Here is a 24,995-nt window from a genome sequence, read left to right as displayed (position 1 = left end):
TTCTCTTGGGGGTTCAATACTCAATACAAACTTTCTCTTCTTTGATTCTCCAAATCCCTACAAAGAACAAAGGTCTCAGAAGGCCCTACTATCTTACCTATTTCAGTAGTTTTTGTCCCAGGCTTACCACTCCAAAGCTCATTTGTGAATCTGGACAGAAATATCACTCACAAATGAGATAAAAAAAAACTTCTTGCCTTATAAGAAATTATTTCATATTCCATAAAGTTTTCCTGGCCCTTTGCTGGAAATGAGCTCCATGCATTTCAACTGTCAGAATTCATAAATACTGCCATTAGCAAGTGGAATCTATGTGGAAGATGTTCTTACTGCCCTTTATTTGTCTTTTTAAGCATATGAATGCATTTGAGTGAAGGGTGTAGGCACCCTTTTTTTTAAGCAAATGTGCTGTCCACATATAAAAATTAGTATTTTTCAGCATTTCTCCAAAACCAAGGATTTACATTAAGTTGTAAAGTTTTGCAAGGGATTAATGTTTTATTTTTATGACATATCTAACTGAAAAAGTAGTTATTTCACAAAATAGATTTCAAATGATCATTTTGATAGTTGTATTAGAAAAAAAACCAAGAATTATGGAATGATATTAAAACAAATCAACAAAAAAAAACAAACAAACAAACCACAACAAAACCCCTCTCTTTGTCCTTTCATGTAAAAAACAAAAGCAAAAGCAAAAACAAAACCCAAATATTAAATGGGTCAAATTCCATTTTACACTTACATGAATTAACCTGTTTGGTGATATCAGGTTACTAAAAGTCACAACACCATGCCCTACACTCACATTCATGGATGAGTTAAGCTTAGGTGAGATACTGTATGTTTTGAAGACAGTGGTAAACTGGGTACTTCACATTGGAGGTATTATTCCTATGAGCATTTTGGCCACAAACTCCAGGACACTGTCTTGATCTCTATGTTTGCCACTATATGTTCTAATAAGGACTTGCAGATTGTATTTCTCATTGGATCTTAAAGTGTGGATTTCTTTTCTTTCTCTTCCTTAATGCGCACTCAGACAAGGGAGTGAGTTATAAGAAACTCTTGCACTTCACCTCTTTGGTTATCCATATGTAGACCACTTGGTGGAGTCATGAGTTCAATTGCCTTCAATCTATAACTAAGAGCTTCTGTTAAAAAGGAGGACCAGCCTTGGGTAGCCATTTGATTCATGATATTTAGTTCTCTTGGACACTCACCACAATTTTAATACGTGTACAACTGTACCAGGACCTCTGTCCGAAACTTTCTTTTCTTTAATTTTCAGTTTTTCTGATAGACAACTTTTATTTCAACCTCTTGGGCAGTTTAAGTAGTAAAGTAGTAAGTTGCTTCAAAATCTGTGTCTTGCTGCAGCTTTGTTGTCTTCTCATAGGTTTTGTAGTCTGCCCAATTTCATGTCTCTTTTTATTAAAGGAAAAAGTTAAAAAAAAAGACTTGTCTCAGGATACAAAAGATTGATAGAAGAACCTTCCACTAGTTGGTATATCTCTTTAAGATTCATCATTCTCTGGAGCAAAGAAGAAATTGCCCAAGTCTGGCACTGATAATTCATTCATCTCTTGTACATCAACATTTAAAAATTCTTATTTTTCAACCTCAGGTTACTTTACATGATATGAGTAAGAGATAGTAAGCATATTAAGTTCATGTATTTACAAACAAATTATATATATATATATATATATATATATATATGTATATATGTTGGATTTAAATGAAAGCAAAGGCAGAAGGCCCATTTCAAGGTTTATCTAAAATTGTGACTACAAATCTAAAAATTGTTCTTCTACAAATATATAATAACCATTAAAAATATTAATGGTAGTTTAACCCCACTGGGCTGTGGTTTTCTTGCCTATAGAATGAGGAGGGATTGGATTAGATCATCAGCAAAGCCTTTTGTAGTGCAAACATTCTTTGGTTTTTATTAGAGTAAATGTGTTTTTGGAGAGTAAGGTCTGAACTTCAGCTATATATGAGTTGTTCTGTTTAAGAGCATTTAGTCTCTGATTTTCTTTTTAATTTGCTTCCTGAGCATAATGAAGTCGTATTTGCCATAGCGTTCCCTACATTTCCACTGAGAAGTTTTATTTTTCGCTTATCCTCTCTTTTCCTTAGGAGAACGTATTCTATCCTCTCTGTCTATTTCTTTTGAAAAATCTTGTTTTCTCAGTAAGAGGAAATGAGGCAAGCAACTTCGTGGCAGACAACATCTTAACTGCTGGTTAGCAAATGTTATGTAATAGTTTATGCTTGTCTTTGCTCTTTCATATCTCTTTTTCTTGCCTTAGTGCCCTCATTCAGCACTGGGCCACACTCCATGCTCTGGACCTGCCCTTGCTTTCCTGAATCCCTCCCCGTACCCCATCAAAATTCACTTGTTCCATTTCTGCTTCCTTTTTGTCTTGAGCTTATAGGGCAAACTCACAATATGATAGGTTATTTCAAGCTTAAGTATTCTTTAATGGCTAGTAAAGGTTTAATGTATCATCCACCTTCCCTTTTCATTTTAATAACCTTTAGTGTTTAACCTAAATGAGTGAATAAGTGGGAAATTTCAGACATCATGGCAATGGGGGAATTTTTGAGGGACAAGGAGTCTAACTAATAGGTCTATGTCCAGCTAACTCTGAACATCCAGGTCCAGGGATTTCAACTGTATTCATTGAAAAGGCAAGGTGTAAATATAGCTTTCATTGTAGTTACATGTTTTTGGATGAGAGCAATCCCACATGTGAAGTTAGCCATCCTTTGGAAGACCACAGAACTTTGGTATGGCTGTATGTTAAGTGGTAGTAGTTGACATTAGTTTAAAAGGGGTCATCTGTTTGGAAAGAATTCACATGAGTATAGTTGCTTATTAGTATTGTCATTTAATCTTGTAAAATTAACTAACATTGGATTCTAGTTCACTTTGAAATAGCTTGGGATTAGCTATAAGAGCATGGTGACTTTTCCATTAGTGGACATATGCTGACAGTACAAAAATGAAGAAACATCAGTTTTGCACTAAATGACAATTTGTCCACATGTTATACTGAGGCCATATGGCATAGCAGCTTGAGTACTGGGTTTAACATCTGGAAGATCTAGGTTCATCACCTGTCTCTGGTACTTATTAGCTGGCTGTCCATGGACAAGTTATTCTACATCCCTAAACTTCGACTTCCTCATCTGTGAAACAGTGCTAGTGATGCCTCTAGGATGTCCTTAATGAGGTAGTGGCAAGCCTTCAACGAAATATGTACTTACAGTTCAAAAAAGTCCCCAAGACTAAGATACAGACAGGCTGAGATCTGTGTGGATAGAGGAAGTTTGTATGCTTAAATCACAGGTTCTTGACACATTGACATGTATGCCATATGTTGCTCTCTTTCCCACAGGAGGAATAAAGACAATTCACATTCGTATAATACTTTAAGGTCTAAAAAACCTTTTGCATATATTATTTCATTTGATTCTCATAACTACCCCATAAAGGAGTTACTATTATTTTCTCCCCTTTTGGAATGAAAAAGTTACTAATAGGGTAGGGCTTTGAGGCACAGAAGGTACAGATCAGTAAGATGTGATCAGGGGCCACAATTCCTTAGACTATATACACTCATATGCATAATGATGTCCTTTTACATACACTATAGCCCGTTCGTTTGTTTTTTAAGATCTTCAATTTCATTCTCAATGCTTAAATATAACATATTTCAGGTTGTCTTGTGCCAGTCACAGACAGGAAAATAACATGCTTGTATGCTTTCGCAAGGAAAGCTGCATGCAGCCACTCTTATCTTTGTGATACAGGAAACTCCACAGTACATGTGGTGTGATGGCAAACTTAGAATCTGTTGCTCTTCGTTACAATAATGAAATTCACGGTCTAAGCATGCTGAAGTTTTTTTTAATTAGAAGAATTTATTCCTCACACAGTGTTGAACTTCTTTAGAACATGAAATATCAAAAATTTCAAGCATAGAGATAAACTCTAACTTTCTGGCACATAGTAGGCACTTAATAAATATTTATTGAATTAAATTAAATTAAAACAGCTGAACTTTTTTGGAATATAGAATTGCAAGATGGAAATAATATCAACAAAAAGAAAACTAGGACAATATTCATATGACATTTTGATTTGAATTTTTGAATGAAAAGATTAAAAAAGCATTTATTTATTAAACTTTTATGATGTGCCAAATGGTATGCTAAGCATTGGACATACAAAGGGAGAAGCCAAATAACCTTTGCTTGCGAGGAGTTTATATTCTAATGGGGAGAAATAAGGCATATAAGAGCTTTACATGGCAAGGCAGATAGAAAGGTCCCATCTTCCTCAGGCTACAACTGCAAAGAAGATGGCAATCTAGCTTTTTAGTGTCATTTTCATTGCTAAAACCATAACCCTCCTTGATGTCAAACCATTTGAGAGTGCCAATGACTTTGGTAGTGAACACTTTATTTTCTGGGCCTTTGGTAGCTAGTGCTATGGTGTAAGCAGAGACTGCAGCACCTACAGAGGAAATTGCCAAGCTGTGTCTACAAAAGGGCTGAAAATATGACAGAAAAGTGAAATAAAGCACAACTGATATAGTGGGCCATACATGAGACACTTACCAATTGGGATTTTGGGGTCCAGGGTGATTTACAGAGTTGAAAGGGTTAAATCTTGCAGGTCATGGTCCTTGGTTGTGTGGCAAAGTAGCTGGGAAGAAAGTGGCAGGGCGGAAGATACATTCCCTGCCTGACAGTTTACAATCTGAATGATTAGTATAGATAATTGGTTTCAAAACTTTAATTTCTGTCTAGAACTTTCTATCTAGGTAAGTGGTTTGTCTCTTTACCCAAACTTAGTTGTCCATAATTATCAGGTTAGTGATAGCTTGACTAAAAATTGACACAAGGTGGTCTCAGTATCAATATAACCCTATAAGAACTAGGATTGCTAACCACTTTATGAATTTTTTGAGAGTACATAGTTGATTAATTTTCTAATAGTGTACTTTCAGTATAGGTAAATTTTGCACACTTAAAAATGTTACCTGTGTATTTACCTGACACTTCAAAACTACTTTAAAATTCATATTTAGAAGAAATTTAGCAATACAAGATATGAATAAGTAAGATGAAATACAGTGCCTAAGAAGACTCTAAAGAGAAGGATTTGAAGTTAGAGCTGATGCTATGAGCAAATCTTGTCACTTTTGAATTGATCACCTTCTGTGTATTGCACAGTTACAGAACTTACTTATATGGCTTCAAGTTTACCTCAACATACAGTGCCAGGTTATAACCAGAGGCAGGATTTCTACCAGTGTTCTATCATCTTGCCCCACCCCACCCCCACTCCACCAAAACATGCAACATCATCCTTATGTCTGATTATCAGACTCATTTATTCAGCTTTTGGTGGTTTGATTCACTTTTCTTAAAATAGGTGATTAGTAAAAATGTAACAGCTCTTCTGATTAAAAAACACTACAAGTCAGATGGGATAATCAATAGTAGTAAAAAGAGATCTATTACATTATCTTCGCTGAGTTAGGTTTTTAGGAAATCTTTCCAACCATCTTGTTCTTGCCTCAGAGGGCAAAACTAGGTTCAGTGAGTGGAAGTTTCAGAGAGGCAGATTTAGGCTTCCCATAACCACTCATAACACATCTAACAGAGCCATGCCAAAGTGAAGGCAATGGAAGACTTCATTGGAAGTCTTTAGGTGAAATGTAGAGGACCATTTGTCTGATGCTCCGTAGAGGGGATTCCAGTTCAGGTATAGGGTGTCTCAGATGACCTCTGGGTCATCTGGAATTGGGACTTTACATTTTGTGTACTTATTGGATTCTATCATACAAGCCTAGCAGGGATGAATTGGGAAAGTAGGTGGCACCATAGTGCACAGAGTGCCAAGCCTGGAGTCAGGAAGACTCATCTTCCTGAGTTCAAATCTGGCCTCAGACTAACCTACTTGCTGTGTGGCCCTGGACAAGTCACTTCACTCTGCTTACCTCAGTTTTCTCATCTGTAAAATGAGCTGGAGAAGGAAATGGCAAACTAGTATCTATGCCAAGAAAACCTTAAAATGGGATCACAAAGAGTCATACATGGCTGAAAACAACTAAACAACAATAACAAAGGATGAATAGGTTCATAGAGTTCTATCAACATAGCATAAAAACAAAAATTATGATAACTTAAAATGGTAACTGAAACATTCGGTGTTTTGGTGATGAGACTCTCTATATAATCTATTCTGAAAATTCAGTTTTCAATATAACATATTTCAGTTTGGTAAATTTTTCATTTGCTATATTGTAGGAATGTTCCCAAGGCAGATTTCCAAGCTTCATATAAGGGAAGAACTTGCCTCCTGTCATTTATTGCATTTAAAGTTATGCTAATTGGCAATGAGTTTACATGAATTAAGAGTCTGCGTAGAGTGCCTGTTTTAGTTGGTGAGGTAATGCCATAATAACCAATATACATCTGTTAGCTTGTATGCAAATTTCAAAAAAGAAAGAAAGGAAAGCTGAGGGCTTTATGTTTGGGAAGCATCATTTTCAGTTTCATAATAGATATCCAGTACTTTCCGCAAGCCATATGTGATCCTGTTTAAATGTTTAAAGCACAATTGAGTTCCATCACACATTTGGAACTTTGTTAATGCCACCAAAGACCTAAGTATAGCAAGAGATCCAGGCAGGTGTGGACTACTGATACATTGAAGAATACAGATAATAGAATATAGAATATAATTTGAATGTGGTTAGCCATTCTAATGCTTCCTGAAGAACCAACATCTCCATTCGTATTTCCATCTTGTAGTATCTTGTATGAAATCCTGGCATAACAGTATAATCAATTAGACATAGATAAATATGATTTTTAGGGCCAGTCCACAAATTACAGATCAATGGCTGATTTTTCTTGCCATGTCAGCACTACTTTTCCTTGACTACAAATGAGTATTGGGGAATTTTAAAAAATATCCAGGATAATAAATCACTCATTTAATAAATTTCTCAAAGTTCCTCTCTCATCTTCTGTCTTCATCCCTGTTTTGCCCATCTTCATCTTCAAAGTCAAAATCAGTGTCCTGTAAATAGTTGATCTTTACATGTACCTTTCTAAATTGTGACCTAGTCGGTATTGAGATAAAATGTTCACTGACTCAAGCCATTTGACTTTTCAGAGCTCCTACTTAGGATTCATGTGCCTACTCCAAACTTGTTGGTAATTAAACTTTGCATGGTTTATCCCGAAGACACTCTCCTCTCTAGTCATTTTGTACCCTCAATGTTATCATTAGGGCAGCATGGCTTAGGGAATAGAGTCGGCCTGTGAGTCAGAACAAAGATCCACCTCTGCCTCATACTGGCTGACACACTATAGGCAAATCACTTCATCTCCTAGTACCTTTGTCAATTTGCTAAGATTGTAAGCTATAGTGTCCCTCGTTTCTCAAAGATTATAAACTATAGAACAGTTGCTGAGAGGGAGTTTCCTCACGAGAGCTCCTTACACCAAGGAAATCACAGGTAGGTGCTGACTAAAACCAAACAAGTGGCTATCTTGGATGGAAAGAAGAGGTAGAGAAATTATATATCTTATCCGAATTATATGATATACGAAATCAAGTGGATATATTTCCTTGGATCAAAGATTATATGTTTAAATGATCTGTCCTGCAGATGTGTGTTCTGTGATTTTGTGAAAGATTTTTTGAAACAGACCTGGGTTCTGGTTCTGATCCTACCACTCACTAGCAAGTCACCAAATCTTTCTTTATGTGTAAAATGAGGAAATTGGACTAGATGACATCAAAGGTCTTTTCCATCTCAAAAATTCTGTGATGGAACCAGATCGATTAGGTCAGTGGAAAAGGCCAAAAATGATAGTATTCTACCAATTCAATTAAGCAGGCATTTATCAAGGATCTACTATATTTGAGGCCCTAAGCTAGAAACTAAAGATAATGATGACATAGTCCCTATCTTCTAGGTCCTTACAATATAGTAAGGAAAGGAAGACAGAAATACAAATGCACTTACAAAAAGGATAAAAGTCTATGAGAGGCATAAAGTGCTATGAGAGTTTATAGGAATTGTTGGGAAATTCCTATTTAGTATGGTTCCTTTCAAATAGTAGGTTTTGATAAATATATTTAGATTTACAAATTAACCAACAAGATATTTTAATTAAAAGTATTTTTACTGGCGTGCAACAAAATGTCTGGGCAATTGCAGGACATTTTTAATGGTAATGACAGTCATAGAGAGCAAAGAATTATGGTAGAACTTTTAACATTTTAATTAAATTGGCTATAATTCTTTTTTGATTGCTTTATTCTTCACATGAAATTAAATTTATGATAATCTTGTTAATACCATGTACTTTTAGCTTTCTCACAATCTTTAGTTTTACATATATATATATAATATATACATACATAGATGTATATATACACATGTGTATTTATATTACATATATACAGGTACATATTTGTATATATACACATGTGTATTTATGTGTGTGTGTGTGTATTTATGTATGTCTATATGCACATTCAGAATCCTAGACTTTTAACATTGCATTATCTAGTTCAAAGGTTTTCTAATTACTGGCCCCAATCAGAAGCAGTCCACAAAAGAGAAGTCCTTATTTTTTTATACCTTTAAACTTAACATAATGATGCCTCTCACTCCTTTTCCTTGCATCTTGCTCCTTCTTCTCCTGGCTCTCTTCTTTGCCTTGGTTCCTGTTTCCCACTCCTTGAGAGCCATCTTGGCATTTGCAATGGAGACTAGGGATTTTGCCATTATTTAGTGGTTTGACTTGAAGAATACAGCTTTAAATCAATTCTTTTATTTTACGGATGAGGAAACAGGCCCCAAAATGATGAAACCAAGGTTTGAAAAGGTTAAATGACTACTCAATATTCCCCTTGTTCACTAGGAGCTAGAAGGACAGACTAGAGCCCAGATCTCCTAAATACTTTTCTTGTGTTCTTTCTAGGGTTGCCTTGAGTATTTGTCTAATGAAATTATATTGGACTCCTTAAAACATAATTGTACAATAAAATTCTTTATGTTTTCATATCTTCTAGGGTTTCGATATATTTGGCCTTGATGTCATTGAAACACCTGAGGGAGAAAAATGGCCCCTACTAATTGTCCAAAAGATGCTGGATCGGGAGGAGAGAGACACATATGTGATGAAATTGAAAGTCGAAGATGGTGGGTCACCTCCAAGGTCCAGCACAGCCATTTTACAAGTTTCTGTGATTGACCTGAATGACAACGGTCCCATCTTTGCGGAGACAGAGGTTGAAGTCGCCATCCCTGAAAATGCTCCTGTGGGCTCTTCAGTCTATCAGCTTCGTGCCACTGATGCTGATGTGGGTGCAAATGCACAGATCCAGTACTTTTTCAGCAATCTGATGAACCAACTTGCTAGGAAGCTTTTCAATCTCAACAATACCACTGGCCTCATTACCATCAAGGAGCCCTTGGATAGGGAGCAGGCACCTATTCACAAGCTAATGGTTGTAGCAACCGATGGAGGTCCAATGCCAGCTAGGGCTATGGTGATAGTGAATGTCACAGATGTCAACGACAACTCCCCGATAATTGATGTCAGATACATCATCGATACAGTCAATGGGACTGTGTACTTATCAGAAAATGCTGGACTCAATACCAAAATTGCTGTCATTACACTAATAGACAAAGATGCTGATCGTAATGGGAGAGTGACCTGTTTCACAGAACATGACATTCCTTTCCGATTAAAGCCAGTATTTGAAAATCAATTCCTGATGGAGAGTTCCTCTTTCCTGGACTATGAGACTACAAAAGAATATGAAATAAAATTGCTGGCTTCAGACGCTGGCAAACCCCCTTTGAATTACACTACTTCAGTTGTGATCAAAGTCAAAGATGAAAATGACAACGCACCCATCTTCAGCCGGTCCAGCATAAGGGTTTCTGTCCTAGAGAACAATGCTCCTGGCGCTCAGCTGACAAAAATCAGTGCAACGGATGCAGACAGTGGAAAGAATGCAGAGATCACTTACCTGATAGCTGGCGACCCCCCCTCTGCTTTCAGCCTGGATAGACGTACAGGCATTCTCTCAGCAGTGGAACAACTAGATAGAGAAAAGAAAGACAAATACACCTTCACAGTCACTGCAAGGGACAATGGGGTGCCTCACCTGCAGTCCAATGCCACAGTGATTGTAACAGTCCTTGATCAGAATGACAACAGCCCTACTTTCACCCACAGTGAGTACAACTTCTACGTCCCAGAAAACCTACCCAAGCATGGCACGGTGGGACTCATCACTATAACTGATAATGATGCTGGAGAAAATGGGGCTATCACTCTCACCATTCTAAATAGCAATGGGACTTTCATCATTGATTCAACAAATGGAGTCATCCGACCCAATATCACTTTTGATAGAGAGAAACAAGAGTCTTACACTTTCATCGTCATGGCCACAGACGGAGGCAGGGTGCCACGATCTGCATCTGCCAAGGTGACCATAAATGTAGTTGATATTAATGACAACAGACCAGTTTTCATTTTCCCTCCGACTAACTACACTTTTCAGTTTGTTCCACTAGCTACTGAAGTTGGCACACTTCTGTACGTAGTGATGGCTATCGATGAGGACACTGGCATGAATGCCGAAATCCGTTACCAAATTGAAGATGGAAACCAAAAGAAATTATTTGAAGTGGAAGGAGCATCAGGGAACATTACCCTGAAATCAAAACTTGATCGGGCAGACCAAGGTTTACACAAGCTGTTGATCAAAGCTAGGGACTTAGGACAACCTGACTCTATGAATAGCAAAATACTACTAAATCTATTTGTGAATGATAGTCTGAACAATTCTACCTTTGTCGATGAACTACTGCGCAGAACTCTGGCTAAAGATATAGTCATCCAGCCTGTTGAAAAGAAAAAGAAAGAAGTCCCAACCCCATCGACTGGTGACTATATCAAGTACATCATTGCCATCATTTCTGGCTCCATGACTGCTGTCCTGACCATTGTTGTCGCTGCTTTATTACGTTGCCGCGTTTTTCCACGCCTCAAAGCTGCAAGACAGCAGAATTCAGAATGGGTTACTCCAAATCCAAACAACAGCGAGACAATAACCCTTAGCGCAAATGACGACACTGGCACTAATAGTGTCATCCTTAACCTTGCCACCTTTGCCGAATCTGGGACTGATGATCTAGATAATGACGAAGAAGAGGTCACTACCTCTTTAGATGTTGCCGTTGATATGGAAGAAGACACCATGGAGAGGTACAACTGGGGTACCCATTCTTCTACTTTTAAGCCTGATGTTCCTGATTTGGCCGAACACTACAAAGCGACATCTCCTCAGCCAGCCTTCCATATTGAGCCCGAGACTCCCGTGCATTCAAAATGCCACGGCATCCAGGAGCTGCCCATGGACAACACTTTTGTGATGGGCTGTGACTCTCTTTCCAAATGTTCCTCTAGCAGCTCAGATCCATATAGCATTTCTGACTGTAGCTGTCAAGGAACCATCAAGACTACAGCCACCATTCACCCCCGACAGGTAACCCCAAATTCCTAGATGAATTTGGTATTTTTCTTTACTTTTTAAAAGTTATTTTTACTTTAGCCAAAGTATTAGAAGTCTGTCTGGTCTGAAAAAATTAAAAGCTCTCATCTCAAGTATTGCAACCTATAGATTGTGGTGAACTGATATTAGACACAAAGAATTAAAATTATCTGTGAGCTATGGGAAAATTTTATGTGGAATTAGGGGCAATCCTGTCTGTAGATGGCACTATGGTACTTCCTGTGTCAATGTAGAATACTGTTCAACAATTTGTAAAAAAAAAAAAAAAAAAGAGGAGTTATGGCATTGTCCTCAGCCCTATGAGATGCACAGGAATATAAGTTATCAAGATCAGGTACAGAGCAATAAAGTTTTTCAGTGTCTGATAAGTGACTTGTAATGCTAATGGAGTTTTGAACTATAGCCCTTACTTGGACAAAGCTACAGTGCCCAAGGATCTCCTAAAAGTGGGCAAGGTATTTTCCCCCCAAAGAAATGAGAGTGCCATTTTCAGAACAGAAACTCATTCTCTTACTTTGGCTCATGGAAATCTCTCCTAATTCATACAATATGGAGAAAATAAGGCTAGAAAGAGAAATGTAGGCATATACTTTGTTTTTATTTTTATAGCACAGAGTGAAATGTGTAAAGGATGCCTAGTTCTAGGTACTCTTCTTAGCATTTTGTGTATTGATGAGAAATAGTCAGTATCCTTTAAGATCCATTCTTCACTGCGATTTTTTTTTTGATGCAAAGTGTGTTTTGTACGGTATAATGAAGGGAAAGTAGGACAAATTAATGTGACCACATTGATTATAAATCTAAAGACTAGAGAATTAATTAAAATAGCTTCCTTACATATCTGTATTTGAGGAGAAATATGTCAAGGTTGCTTTATATTAGGCATTGGCATTCACAAATGGGTTCAGTTGTTTTCATTTCTTTGACTTTTTTTTTTAATGAAGTCAAGACATAGAATTCTTTGGTATATTTTGTTTCTTCCTGTGGAAGCCATACCTTGAGTTGTACTTTTCTTTCCTTGCGTTTAAGCTATAATGAATCAAAAACAAATCCCAATCTCTCTATCACAGGTGGTACAGAGAAGCTTTGAAAAACTGTATTTGATAAGATAATAGCATTTAAAAGAAAGAGTAAATTCCCTCTCCCCTAAAGTTACAGACGCATTGAGCCGGTCTATCAAGCTAAAAGAAATTAGGAAACTGCGTCCCTGATGATTTTGAAAACTTAAATTGCAAATAATATGTATGATCCAACTGTACCACAACGTGAAATTTTCTGTGTCAGTCACATAATGGTCTGAAATTTGCTTCAGTGTGAATTCTTATTGCAGTTCTAGGACTTACGCCTTTTTTTCAGAATAGGTCTGCTGAGATAGCGTAGGAGAAGGCATCTAGACCTTGAGAAAGGTTTTGCATCAGAAAGCACTGTTCTAAAGAAAACCTAAAGGGGAAAAGTTATTTTCAAAAGTTTGAATGCCACATATGTTCGTTCTCTATTGTTCTAAAGTGTCAGCTCCTTCTTATTTCCTTATTCTTATCTATAAGTTTTTTTTTTCGTAATGGTTTTTTTTTTTTGCAACAGAAAATCATGGTGGACATCAAGATTGTGGTATACACCTTTCTATATGTTTGACTTTTAAGAGACTTTAAAAGATCTTGCAGCACTAATATAAAAATTGTATCAATGTATAAAAAAGCTTGGTTTGTACTCTTTGAGAAGCATCATTCTGAAAATGGATTGTAAGTTAGTTACAAAGAAGAAACTAGTGTTTTAGGTTTTTTTTTTTACATTTTTCGTAACCTCTGAAAGTGATTCCCAGCTGCAAATATTTTGTTGAACCAAAAGAAATGAGATATGGGATGAAGGAAACTCACTTATTTTGCTATTTTTGATGCTGTATAAAATGCCTACAAATACATCCAAATCTCCCCCATCCTCAAAAACCTCTCACTAGATCCCCCATCACTGTCATTCTATTTCTCCCCTCCCTTTCTCATCCAGTCTACAGAGTTCCACTACTTCCTCTACTCTTACTCTTCTTAACCTGAAATCTGTTTTCTGATTTCAACTCTCATCTGAAACTGTTTTGTCCAGTGATCTTGTAATTACTAGATTGAATGGCCTTTTCTCGATCTTCATCCTTTTAAACCTCTTTTTAGCATTTGACACTGTTTGATCATCCTCTCTTAGATACTCCTTCCTCTCCGGGTTTTCATGACACTGTTCTCCTGTGGTTGTGCTGTTACCTCTATGACATCCTTCTCAGTCTTCTGTCCTAGATCTTCATACTTCTTCCAAGTCAAGTAAAGCATTTTATTAAGCATCCACTACATGTCAGACCCTGTGCTACATGCTCATACCCACTAAATGTGGGTATAATTTGAAGTTTTATCTTGGGCCTTCTTTTCTCTGCATTCTGTCACTTGTTGATCTTATTGGCTCTTATTGCTCCATTGCCACTTTAATGTCGATGACTCCCAGATCTGTACATGCAGCCTAATCTAACTTGAGTTTAGTCCCAGATTGTACACAAACTATTAGGCATTTTAAAATTAGATATCTCATCTCCATCTCTGGCTCAATAAGACAAAAGCCAAACTTATCTTTTCACCCAAACTCATCCTTCTTCAGAAGTTTCCTGCTTCTGCCAAGGACACCATAATCCTTCTAATCCCCCAAGTTCACAACTTCAGAGTCACCTTTGACTTTTCACTTCTCCTTTGTCATTTAAAACCCTTCCAGTCCTGGATCTAAACTAATGCTCTGAATTTATTATACATTCCCCCCATTCACAAATTTTGTGGATCAGCCCAACCAGCCTTCTTGTTCTGCTCCACACATAACACTCCATTTTCTTTGTGCTTTGGTGCAGGTTTTCCTTCATGAGTGGAAAGCAGTGCTTTCTCTCCTCCACTTCTTAGAATCTATGGTTTCCTTTAAATCTCTAGTTTCCTCAAGTACCAGATTTCTTGATCAACTCCATCTGCTAGTACTCCTCCACTACCCTGTGTATACTTTGTATATATTTTCCACCTACTTTACTTACGTATTTCTTGAAAGCTTCTTGAAAGGACAGGTTTAATTTTTGTTTTTACATCACCGGCACCTGATGCACAATAGATGTTTAATGAATGCTTGTTGAGTGATTGAATGTAGAAAATTTAGTCCATTTTTTTATTCAACTTTATTTTATTTTTAGCTCCCCCACACCCAGTCCTCCACCCAATAAGAAGGCAAGAAACACAAAACCCATTACAAATATGAATTCTTTAGTCTGTATTATAATACTGATTGTGGAAGAATAATGGTAAGCCATAATGTTCAGTTATAGCTTAAATCATGCCATACTAGAAATTCTGCAGGTGTAAGAAAAAATTATAAAATACATTTTTGATGGACAAAGGACTCAGTACAGAAGGAGTATATTATTGCATACCAGCAATATACTTAGTAAAAAGCCTGCAAATAGAAACTTACATCAGCTGCTATATTTTAAACCTAATAGAAAAGGCATACCCCATCAGTATGCAGGTTCTACACAGAGATGAGTGTGACAACACAGAGATAAGCAATTAAATCTTCTTACAATGACAATGTGAATAGGATTTCAGCATTGAGTGAAAAAAAAAACAGATTCCTTCTCCAGACGGTTCTTCACATGGTTAAAAAGAAAGTAGAGTTGAAAAGGCAAGGGTCCATCCGTACCTGGAAATGTAAGGGTCTGAAGGTTTTCAATCCAATTAGGAAGCTTGAGAATGATCCTGTCAAAGTGCACACCATAGGAGTAACAGTCTACCAATCTGCCAATTAGTAACTGCCCTACCTTGGCAAATTGAGGCAAAGTTTGCTTCTGACCCTTCTAGATTTGATTTAGTCAGTAAGAAGTGCAGAACCAAGAGGGCATATTAGTACTAGTTCCTGACATAAAATGTTAAGTGGTACATGCTAGTATGTTCAAAAAATGTTGTAAATGTGAAATAGTGTCAGCTTTTGGAATTTCAGATAGATAAGATAGAGTGATTAAGTGATCATTTTCATAGGGCAATGTCTGGATATACCTTAATTCACATAACCTGAGTTGGAGGAGACTTCATCTAGTTTAAACTGTACCTGAAAAAAAATCCTGTATTCTTTTCTTTAGTGCTAACCATGCACAGTTCCTTCACTCCTATTACTTGGTCTTGAGGCTAGTTCCCTCATACTGTTACATTTCACATAACAAGAAGCTTAATGCTTCAATTACGATATGTCATTTGGTTCTTTCCCCTGTCTATTACCTACCTTGTCCCTAAGCAATTCTTCCCCTTCGTCACTGCTTCATATATTTTCCCTTGCTGTTATCTTCTCTACTTCCTATTTGGCACACCTAGTAATCATTACCTTTCCATGTTGGACCCAATCTTGACTGTTGAGAACTCCAAGAAAATTGGAAGCTGAGAAGAATCCCCATCAGAATTCTCAACTTACCAGTGTCAAAAAATAACCTGGATGTCCCTGGTTTGAGCTTGAATAGGATTAGCTAGGCACATAGCGGCATCATGGCACATCTAATGACACCTTGAACTCCCAGTGTTGGCGATTGTATGACTACTCCATTGATGTTTCTGGAATTACTTTATAAGGATTGTTTGATCCTGTATAACTGTGTTATACCACAGCTGAATCTAGCATTTACTCATACAATTTCTGTAGTCTTATACCACCCAAAGAAGTAGATATATCTCAGTATATTTCAAAGTATAGGATGCCACATTTGACACATGACTTCTTGCTGCATAATCCTTTTTGCTCATTTTGCCTCTGTCATTTTTTAAAATTCTCTTCTTTTGAGGTTTCATTAATGTCTTTGTTTTTTATACCACATTTTCTGAAATATTCCATCTGTGTCACTGAGGCCTCCTTTGTAACAAAGAAAAACAGATAAACAAAGCTAATGGAATGACCATATCTAAAAGTGTACACATGCATCACTCTGTACCAGTAGTCCCCATACATCTCTGCAAAAATGAGAGTATTTCATCTATTCTCTCAGACCAATGTCAGTCATCATGTTTAGTTTGAATTATTTGGCTGCCTTCTAGAGAGGTTTTTGTTTTGAGTATGGTAGCCATTGTACATATTGTCATTCTGGCTATTGTGCATCAGTTAATAGGTTTTACCGAATTTCTCATATTTGCTATTTCTTATACAGGAATGATATTTTGTTATGTTCATATGCTACAGTTTGTCCTGCTGTTCTCCTATCAGTGAACATCCAATTTGTTTCCACTTTCTTCCTAACATTGAAAATGCTGCTATGAATATTGAGGGCCTTTCTGACTTTGACCATCTTGGGGTTTATGCCCAATGATGGAATCTTTGGGTTGAAAGATATGAACAGATTGATGACTTTTCTCACATAATTGAAAATTGTGTTCTGGAACTATTATGCCAATTCACAATCTAGTAATAGAATATTAATATACCTTTCTTTCCAGATCCCATCCAGTGTTCTCTTATTTTGTCCTCTGTCATCTTTGCCAACTTGATGGATATGAAATGAAACCTCAGAGTTGTTTAATTTGAATGTTGTTTATTTTTCTTATTTAGAGCATTTTTTTGCATTTCTTCTAATATTGTTCTTATTCTTTGATCACTTATCTTTGAGGCTCACATTCTTATTTATACATGTCAATCCCCTGTATATCTTTTTCACTAATTTTTCATCAAGCATTAAAACAATTTCCCTGCTAATAAGGGACATTCATTGACATTTTGACTTTCTTGGAGTTACATCCCCTGTATATTTATCCTCAGAAGGTCAGAAAAGCCCTCAGCATCATTCAGCATTTACACAGAACTTGACACCTTTAAGTGTTATACAATCATCAATTATTTTCACTTGCTGTTGAAATGGAAACGAGTGTTACTTGGAGTAAAGCTGTATTTCTTTATCATGATCAGAATTTAGTAATTGTTGTCCAACTTTGTTTAATCTTAGCAGCCCTCAAGGTTTAGAAGGATAAAATCTGCCCTGATGGGTTGGGGAAATGGGCTTCTTGTAAAGGTTGTCTAAAATTCTTAGAAGGATAGGTACGACAAAAGGTTAAGGGAAAAGTAAGAGGATCATATGTTGCTCTCTAAATTTCTTTAAGTTTCTGCATTGCTTTATGCTTGTCAAAGTCCTTTTCAGTGTGTTGTCTTATGGGGATGGAAGAGTAATCGCTCATAAAATATTTCAGTTACTCTGATAGGATTATTTCTAAGGTCCATAAATGAAGACTGGAAAAAATGCATCTTGGGTTCCAATTAAAATGAATTCTCCTGGGAAAATGCTTTAAATATGTGCTAAATCTGGCTCACCTAGTATTCTGACTATAATTGACCTTATTTGGGTGTGAAATATTAACTATGGTAGTAGTTTCTTTTATTGTATGGAAGAAAATATGAATTTTCTTTCCATATGAAATCCTAGGAGTAGACCTTGAAAATGGAATAGTGCCACTCTTTCCCTCTCAAAAATTGGCCTGCCATATGGAAAGGAAAGAACTTTTTTTTAACTTTCTTTTAACAGTGTTACCTAATGGTTCATAAAAAAAACAACTTATGTTAGGTTTAAATTAACAATAAATAAATAAATAAGAAAAATAGAGGAAAATATACTTCAAATTGGAGAAAACAAAAATTTGTATTTCTAGATAAGTATCCATTTTGACAATGATGTTGATTGCCCTGGTCCAATCTAGCCAACTGATGGACTCTCATATATGAGTCAAACTGATCATGACAATTAGTACAGTGAGATTTTTTCTTTTCCATATGATCTGGTTAGATTGGCTTTTATTTTTATTATCTTTGTGTGGCAGCATGGCTTAGTGAATTGAATACTGACATTTTTAGTCAGTAAGGACCTAGTTTCAAATCCTGTCTCTGACACTTATCAGGCATACAATTCTGGACAATTGACTTAATCTCTTCATGTCCCAGGCAATTTCCTAGGACTTATTTAATAAGTCATAGATGAACTGGGATCTACACTGGTGAAGGAAGTTTCCTATATATTTGCATATTTTTCTTTGAATTATGCTTAAGTACCTATGGTGGTTGAAGGCTTTTATTCAAGAAATTGTGTTTGTCAGAATGGTTTCTCTTTTTTTAAATTACCCAATCGATTAATAAATTTTTACCTACTTTGTGCTACACACTCTACTAAGAGCTTGGGATACAAAGACAAAATGAAGTCATCCCTGCCCTCAAGGGGCTTCCATTCTAATAGCAAGAAAGACCACATGATAAAGATAAACAAAACATTTACAGAGTAAATACCAGGTCATTTTGCAAGGAAGTCATTGGCTACTTGCAGAGATTAGGAAAGAGCTCATGTAGGAGGTGGCATTTGAACTGAGTTGTAAAAAAAATAGGAATTCTAATAAATGGAGATCAGGGAGTGCATTCTAAGCATAGGGAAAGCCTATGCAAGGACAGACCTCAGGAGATGGAATGTTATATGTGAGAAGCAGCAAGGAGGCCAATTTGTCTAGACTTAAAGAGTTTATGAAGGGGAGTAATGTACATTAGACCAGAAATGTCAGGTTATAATCATGCTGGCAAGGGCTTTAAATTCCTCATTTTTCTTTGATTCTAGAAGTAGTAGGGAGCCGTTGGTTTGCTACCAACAAAATCAGAGACCTACTCCCTAACCTTATGCCCAATCTGTATTTATATTATAGTTGAATCTGAGAATGAATAAGACCTTCAAGAGAGATAATGTTGGAGGAGAACAGAAGTCCTAGCACTGGACATTGGGATATGCTCATATTTAATAGAAAAAAAGAAGGATCTAGAAAATGAAACAGAACAAAATTGACGAATAAGATAGGACTAGGGCACCAAATAGTGCTATCACTAAGTAACTAAGTCCAAGGAAGGAAAGACTTTTCAGGAGGTTATCAACTCTCTCGAATGCTTTAGATATCTCAAAATGAAAGAGAAATGAGAGAGTAGCTTTGGATTCAGTCACTGGTGCGGTTCAAGAAAACAATTTCAGCAGAGTGGTAGGAAGTAGAAGCCCAGATTGGGGTGAAGGAGTAAGTAGGCAATGATCGAATGATCAAATGAGATATTTGTAAAGCACTTAGCACAATGTTTGGCATGCAGCAAAAGTCTAATAAATGCTTGTTCTCTTCCCTTCTTGTTTATGAGTAATGGAGGTAGCCATTTATCCAAAGAGGGGATCAGGGGCAAGCAGAAGTTCTTTTCAAGATGAGGGCAGGGAGAGAAACCTGGGCATATTTGAAGGTAGAAGGGAAGGAATCGGTCAAGGAAAAATGGAAAATGCTAGTAGGAAGGGATAATTGAAACTTCCATCCCCACAAAAGGAATGGAACGTGGAATACAAGTGAAGAAATTAGCCTTGGAAAGGAAGGACTTTAATATTCTGAAATTAGAAGGATTAGGGAGGAGCAAAAAAATAGTCATCTTAAAGTGGAGAGGAATATTGATGAGGGCAACATTTATCACTAAGTACATGATAATGCACTATAAGACATACATTAAAGTGATGAGATAGACTCAGAATCAGTCAAGGATATTCCCATGTATTTAAATCTCATCACTAGAGAGCTTGACAGAATCAGTCTAACTATGGCTGTTTCATATGTATGTACATATAATTTAGCTGTCAAAATAATTGGTCATTGAGAAACTAATATCATCACTTTGTGACCAATTTGGCCAACAAAATGATGAAAATAAGTAATTTTATGACTGAATTGGATTGCTTGGAGAGCAACTCTTATGTGTCTTCCCATTGGTAACTAGTTGGCCTAATGGAGAAGATAGTCCTATATTATGACTAAATATTGCCCTGGAACTTTGAAACAATCACTGCTTTGATATAGTTAACATAGTTTTTTATAGAGAAGCTCAATTCATAAATGCCAGCTTTACTGATTTCTTTTTTTAAATAATATTTTCATGTGCGATGTGAAGGGCATCCATATTTAATTATGTGTGTATATAACATATACATATTCTATATTTTATATTATTTACATATTTTCTTATAATTTATATAAATTTATATATACACATACATATATATCTTTTTCTTTCAAGACCAAATAGCATATTGGTCATTTTTGTTAAGATCTTTTGCCTTTCCTTGAGTAAGCTCCACACTGATTTATTTTAGAGTAAAAAATGTCAACTGTAACCCTTTAAAAATCAGCACATCTAATTTTCATTGTCAATGAAAAGGAAGCTAATTATGCCTTTTGCTCTATTGTTTAACTGTTCCACGGTTCACTTAAAAGGCAAAAATGCATATCTCGCCAGTTTTTTTGAATTCACACTATCTTAGAAAGTGAAAACATGCAGGTCTCTAACAGGCAGGACCATTTCAACATAATTTTTTTACACAAATTTTTCATGTTTACAATTCATTAATTCCTATTTTCCCCAACTAATAAGTCACTTTTTATTTATGCATTCCAAGAAGGAAGTCATCTAGATCATATGATGATGTAAGAGATTTCACATCAAATAGTCATTTAGCATCCATGGATTGCTGGCTATATTTAAAATAAAGTGAGATGTTAATGTATAGAAAAAAATATTTAATGCATTTGTCCTATACTCCACAAGGCAGATACATGTGGCATTTATTCTCATGTTCTGGGCTTTTTCTACACTGGCATAAATAAATGAATTACTTCCAGAAAATTCCAGAGAACTGTACTGTTTTCATCATGTGAGAACTGAGTCAGCTTTAAATTTTACTCAAAGACTGGGCATATTAGTTTCACTCCTTTGGTTTTGGTGTGATAATGGGGAAGCAAACAATACTCTTTATTAGGCAATGATAGTTTAAGCTTCTTGGATGATGTCATATTTATAATCCCCCATTTTTGAGGAGCTTCCCCTTCTTTCCTTCCTACATTCTTCCATTATAGGGAAGAGCTTAATTTTCCATTAAACTAGGACACTGGTCAGCTTGTTTCAGGAGGGAAATTCAAGGTGATATTTAGTAAACAATTCATTGTTCATTTCTCACATGTGCCATGCTGGTGATCTTGATTGTACAATTGAAGCATGGACTGGTTAAGTCATGAAATCATTCTGTCAGGTCTTCACTTGCAGGGTCAGGGATTTGATCTGTGTGCATGAGGATTGCCAAAAAAAGTCGAATTACTACATCTCTATTGCAAAAGAAATACAATATTATTCCCCTTCAAATAGCCTTAGCTGTGAACACATTTCCCCCTGGGGAACAAGCTTCCTTAAGAAAACACCCCACACCTCTGTTCCCTCCCTTAGTAAAAGAAACCATTTTGTTCATTTGGTTAATTATTCAAGAAATCATTTTATTAATGTCATGTAGATTTTCTTTCATTAGTATAAGGAATTCCTGGTGTGGAAGCTCCCTCTATTGTGAGAATTTATTTATAATTTATAGTCTTAGAGAATTCCCTTGAGATACTGAGGAGTTAAATGATTTGCCTATGGTTACAGTGCACATTTAGAGTTAGGGTTAGGGTTAGGGTTATTGCTGAGCACAAGACTTGAACCCAGGCCTTTTTGATTCCAAAGCCAGCCCTCCACTCATTATGTCCCACTGTTCTTTCCATTTAGATAGGCCCCAGGAAACTTTTTCAAGATAATAGTAGGAGCAAAAGGTACAAATAAATTATAAACCTACAGTCTGAAGAAGCATTAGAGATGGCAAGCGACTATGAAAAGTTATGCAACTACTCTTGAGGGGATGATTTCAAAGTATGAGTATGTTTTCCTGGCTTCAGTTGTACAATAGATAGTTGATGTCTAGGGAGAACTAAAACAAATACCTATCATATCTCTATTATGCTTGATTGGTAGCTTAACTCTAAATCAAACTCCATTATATGTAAAATGAATGTCCACAAGCAACACTGAACCTAAAAGTTCTCGAACATGACGCCTTGCTCTTGCAAGGGCAAACAGATTTACAAGCCCAAACTATGAGGGGTCACTGAGGCCCTTCTTATACTTTAATCTTATACTTTAACAATTCAGATATAAGTCAATTCTCATTGCCTAGATGGAAGAAACTTTTATGTGTGTTAATTAATTTTGTTGAAAGGATATAACAATTTAAAAATGAACTTGGTTGGATAGTGGCAATTTAAGCAAAAAGTATATGTCTATAGATCCTTGGCTACTGATGTTATCTATAGAAAGATAACATAAGGAACATTATAAAACATTATGTCATCTAATGGTAATGCCTTTGGGCTGGATCTGTACCAAACTCCCCACACACATGAAATGTTTTACCCCAAGTATTTTCTTTGCAGGTATAGTATGTTCCTTCATGGTGCTAGAGAACGGATGGAGGATAAACCAGAGTGTGAGCTACTCACAGCCTATCAAAAGATTTTGTCTGTTAAAATTCCCTAACGATAATTAAAGGAATAAACCATTTGAAATAGGATTCAAAAAGGGAGAGAACCAGTTGGGGCATTAAGATAGTATTGCCTGTGTTGGTATTTGTATAATGGGAGTTGTCTTGAATCTTATGGCTGGTTTCAGTGAGTTATTATTACAATGTGAAAAGAACAAAGCTGCCCACAGATGTCTAATTGAAACTCGGTCTTTGTCATAGCCTACTTCTTTTTAGATACTACTAGTTGCCTGTCACATAGTTAAAAGATCTGGATTATACTGGACTGTATTCTCTTCTTGCCAAATAGAAGACATTAACAATATTGAGACCCAGGTTTGAGGGCATTTGTTTGCTGTTCTTAAGTCATGCTGTGAATTCATAGTATCATTTTTTATCAAGGGCCAACATTATGCTAATATCGAATGACACATAACAAATGAAGCTCTAAATAGACAATGGGATGGCTAAAGTATTGAAATCTATTGGTCACAATTATGACAGTGCCAATAAACCAATGGCTGGAACAATTAATTTCTGTGTAAAATAAAATAATTATTGGTTCATATGATGAATTAGACAAATATTCTTTCTAGATATGCTATTCAAAAATTCATTCATTCTTACAATCACTATTCATTGAGTAAATACTATATGCAAGGCAATTTGATAGGCATAGTGGAGGGAACAGAAGAGACAGGAGGAGACCTGCAGCTTTGCCTTGGAACAAAGAATCTCTTTCCTGTTACTAAATAATTTAGGACTCTGAATTTGTAGAGATTTAGGCCTCCTTCATGGAGGTATTTATACTAATGCAAGTATTTTAATTGTTATCACTTATTAACACTTCTATGTCTTCTAAGCTGTCTGTCTCATTCTCTTCTCACACTTAGTGGCCATGAAATTTAGCCAGCAAAAGTCCGTTCAGAATAGATAAGTATGACTGATATGTGCTTTGGATAGACATGGTGAAAAAGGCTAATTAATACATGGTTGTTTTTTAATTGGGTAGGTGAGTGGGATGTGTAGATATAATGCTGAGATTATAGTCAGGAGGACCTAGCTTCAAAGCCTACTTTTGACTCTTACTTTAGCATTTAACCTCGATGTGCCTTAGGCAACTCATTTGGATTTAATTATCGATTCTTGACCTGCTTAGGGAGAAAGTTGTTCAAAACAAGGAATTCTCCTCCATGAAATCACTGCTAAGATGCTGATGAAAAAGTACATGGCCCGCAGTGCACTGAAGTTCCTCCAGCTGAGGTGGGGCTTGTAACCCTAATTTCCAAGATGTTGGAATTCTCCATTCCAAACTAGCTTTCGAGTTTTGTACACCCTACATGTCTCTAGTTATCTAGACTTAGCGTTGTTATTGTTAGTATCAGTGGTTCACAATGTCTAGGCCACAGCCCTCACTAGAAGGCACCATGGGCCACTAGATGGCACAGTGGATGGAGAACTGGGCCTGCACTCAGGAAGACCCAAATTCAAATCCAGCCTCAGACCCTTACTAGTTGTATGATGTTGGGCAAGTCACAACCTCTGTTTGTCTCAGTTTCCTCATCTGTGGAGAGAGTAATAGCATCTTCCTCCTAGGGTTGTGGTAAGGCCCAGGTGAGATAATGTTTGTAAATTGCTCCTCACAGTGTCTGTCGTAGAGTAGGCAGTATAGAAATGCTAGAATGATAACAAGTAGTGATATAGCCTTGCATGAAACAAACACCATTGCTTTGATCTTTATTTAGCTTCAAAAACATGGGCAGTGTGACTCAGTACAGTAAATAAGTAGACTGGATAGATGTCTTTCATATATTTAGATTACTAAATTTCAAAGGTGTGTAGAGGATGTAGTGATTAATATTATTCAAATTCATTAAAGCTGTTACTGAATTCATAGTATCTTTTTATCATCACCCCAAGAATAGGATTCACAGATTCTATGAAGGGGTGTTA

At 36.4% G+C, this 24,995-nt stretch overlaps 1 protein-coding gene across 1 annotated transcript in view; it reads left to right on the top strand.

Annotated features, from left to right (window-relative positions):
* The window catches only part of LOC118832709 (protocadherin-11 X-linked-like), a 523,359-nt gene that overhangs the window by 25,772 nt on the left and 472,592 nt on the right, over positions 1–24,995 (top strand). Inside the window, exon 3 of the mRNA XM_036740037.1 lies at positions 9,122–11,617. Coding sequence (XP_036595932.1) covers positions 9,122–11,617 — 2,496 coding nt within the window. The remainder of the gene's footprint in view (positions 1–9,121; positions 11,618–24,995) is intronic.

The sequence above is a fragment of the Trichosurus vulpecula genome, chromosome X (genome assembly GCF_011100635.1).
Source record: "Trichosurus vulpecula isolate mTriVul1 chromosome X, mTriVul1.pri, whole genome shotgun sequence".
Lineage (NCBI taxonomy): Eukaryota > Metazoa > Chordata > Mammalia > Diprotodontia > Phalangeridae > Trichosurus > Trichosurus vulpecula.
Note: the sequence above shows the minus strand (reverse complement) of the source record. Positions and strands in the feature narration are given on the sequence as shown.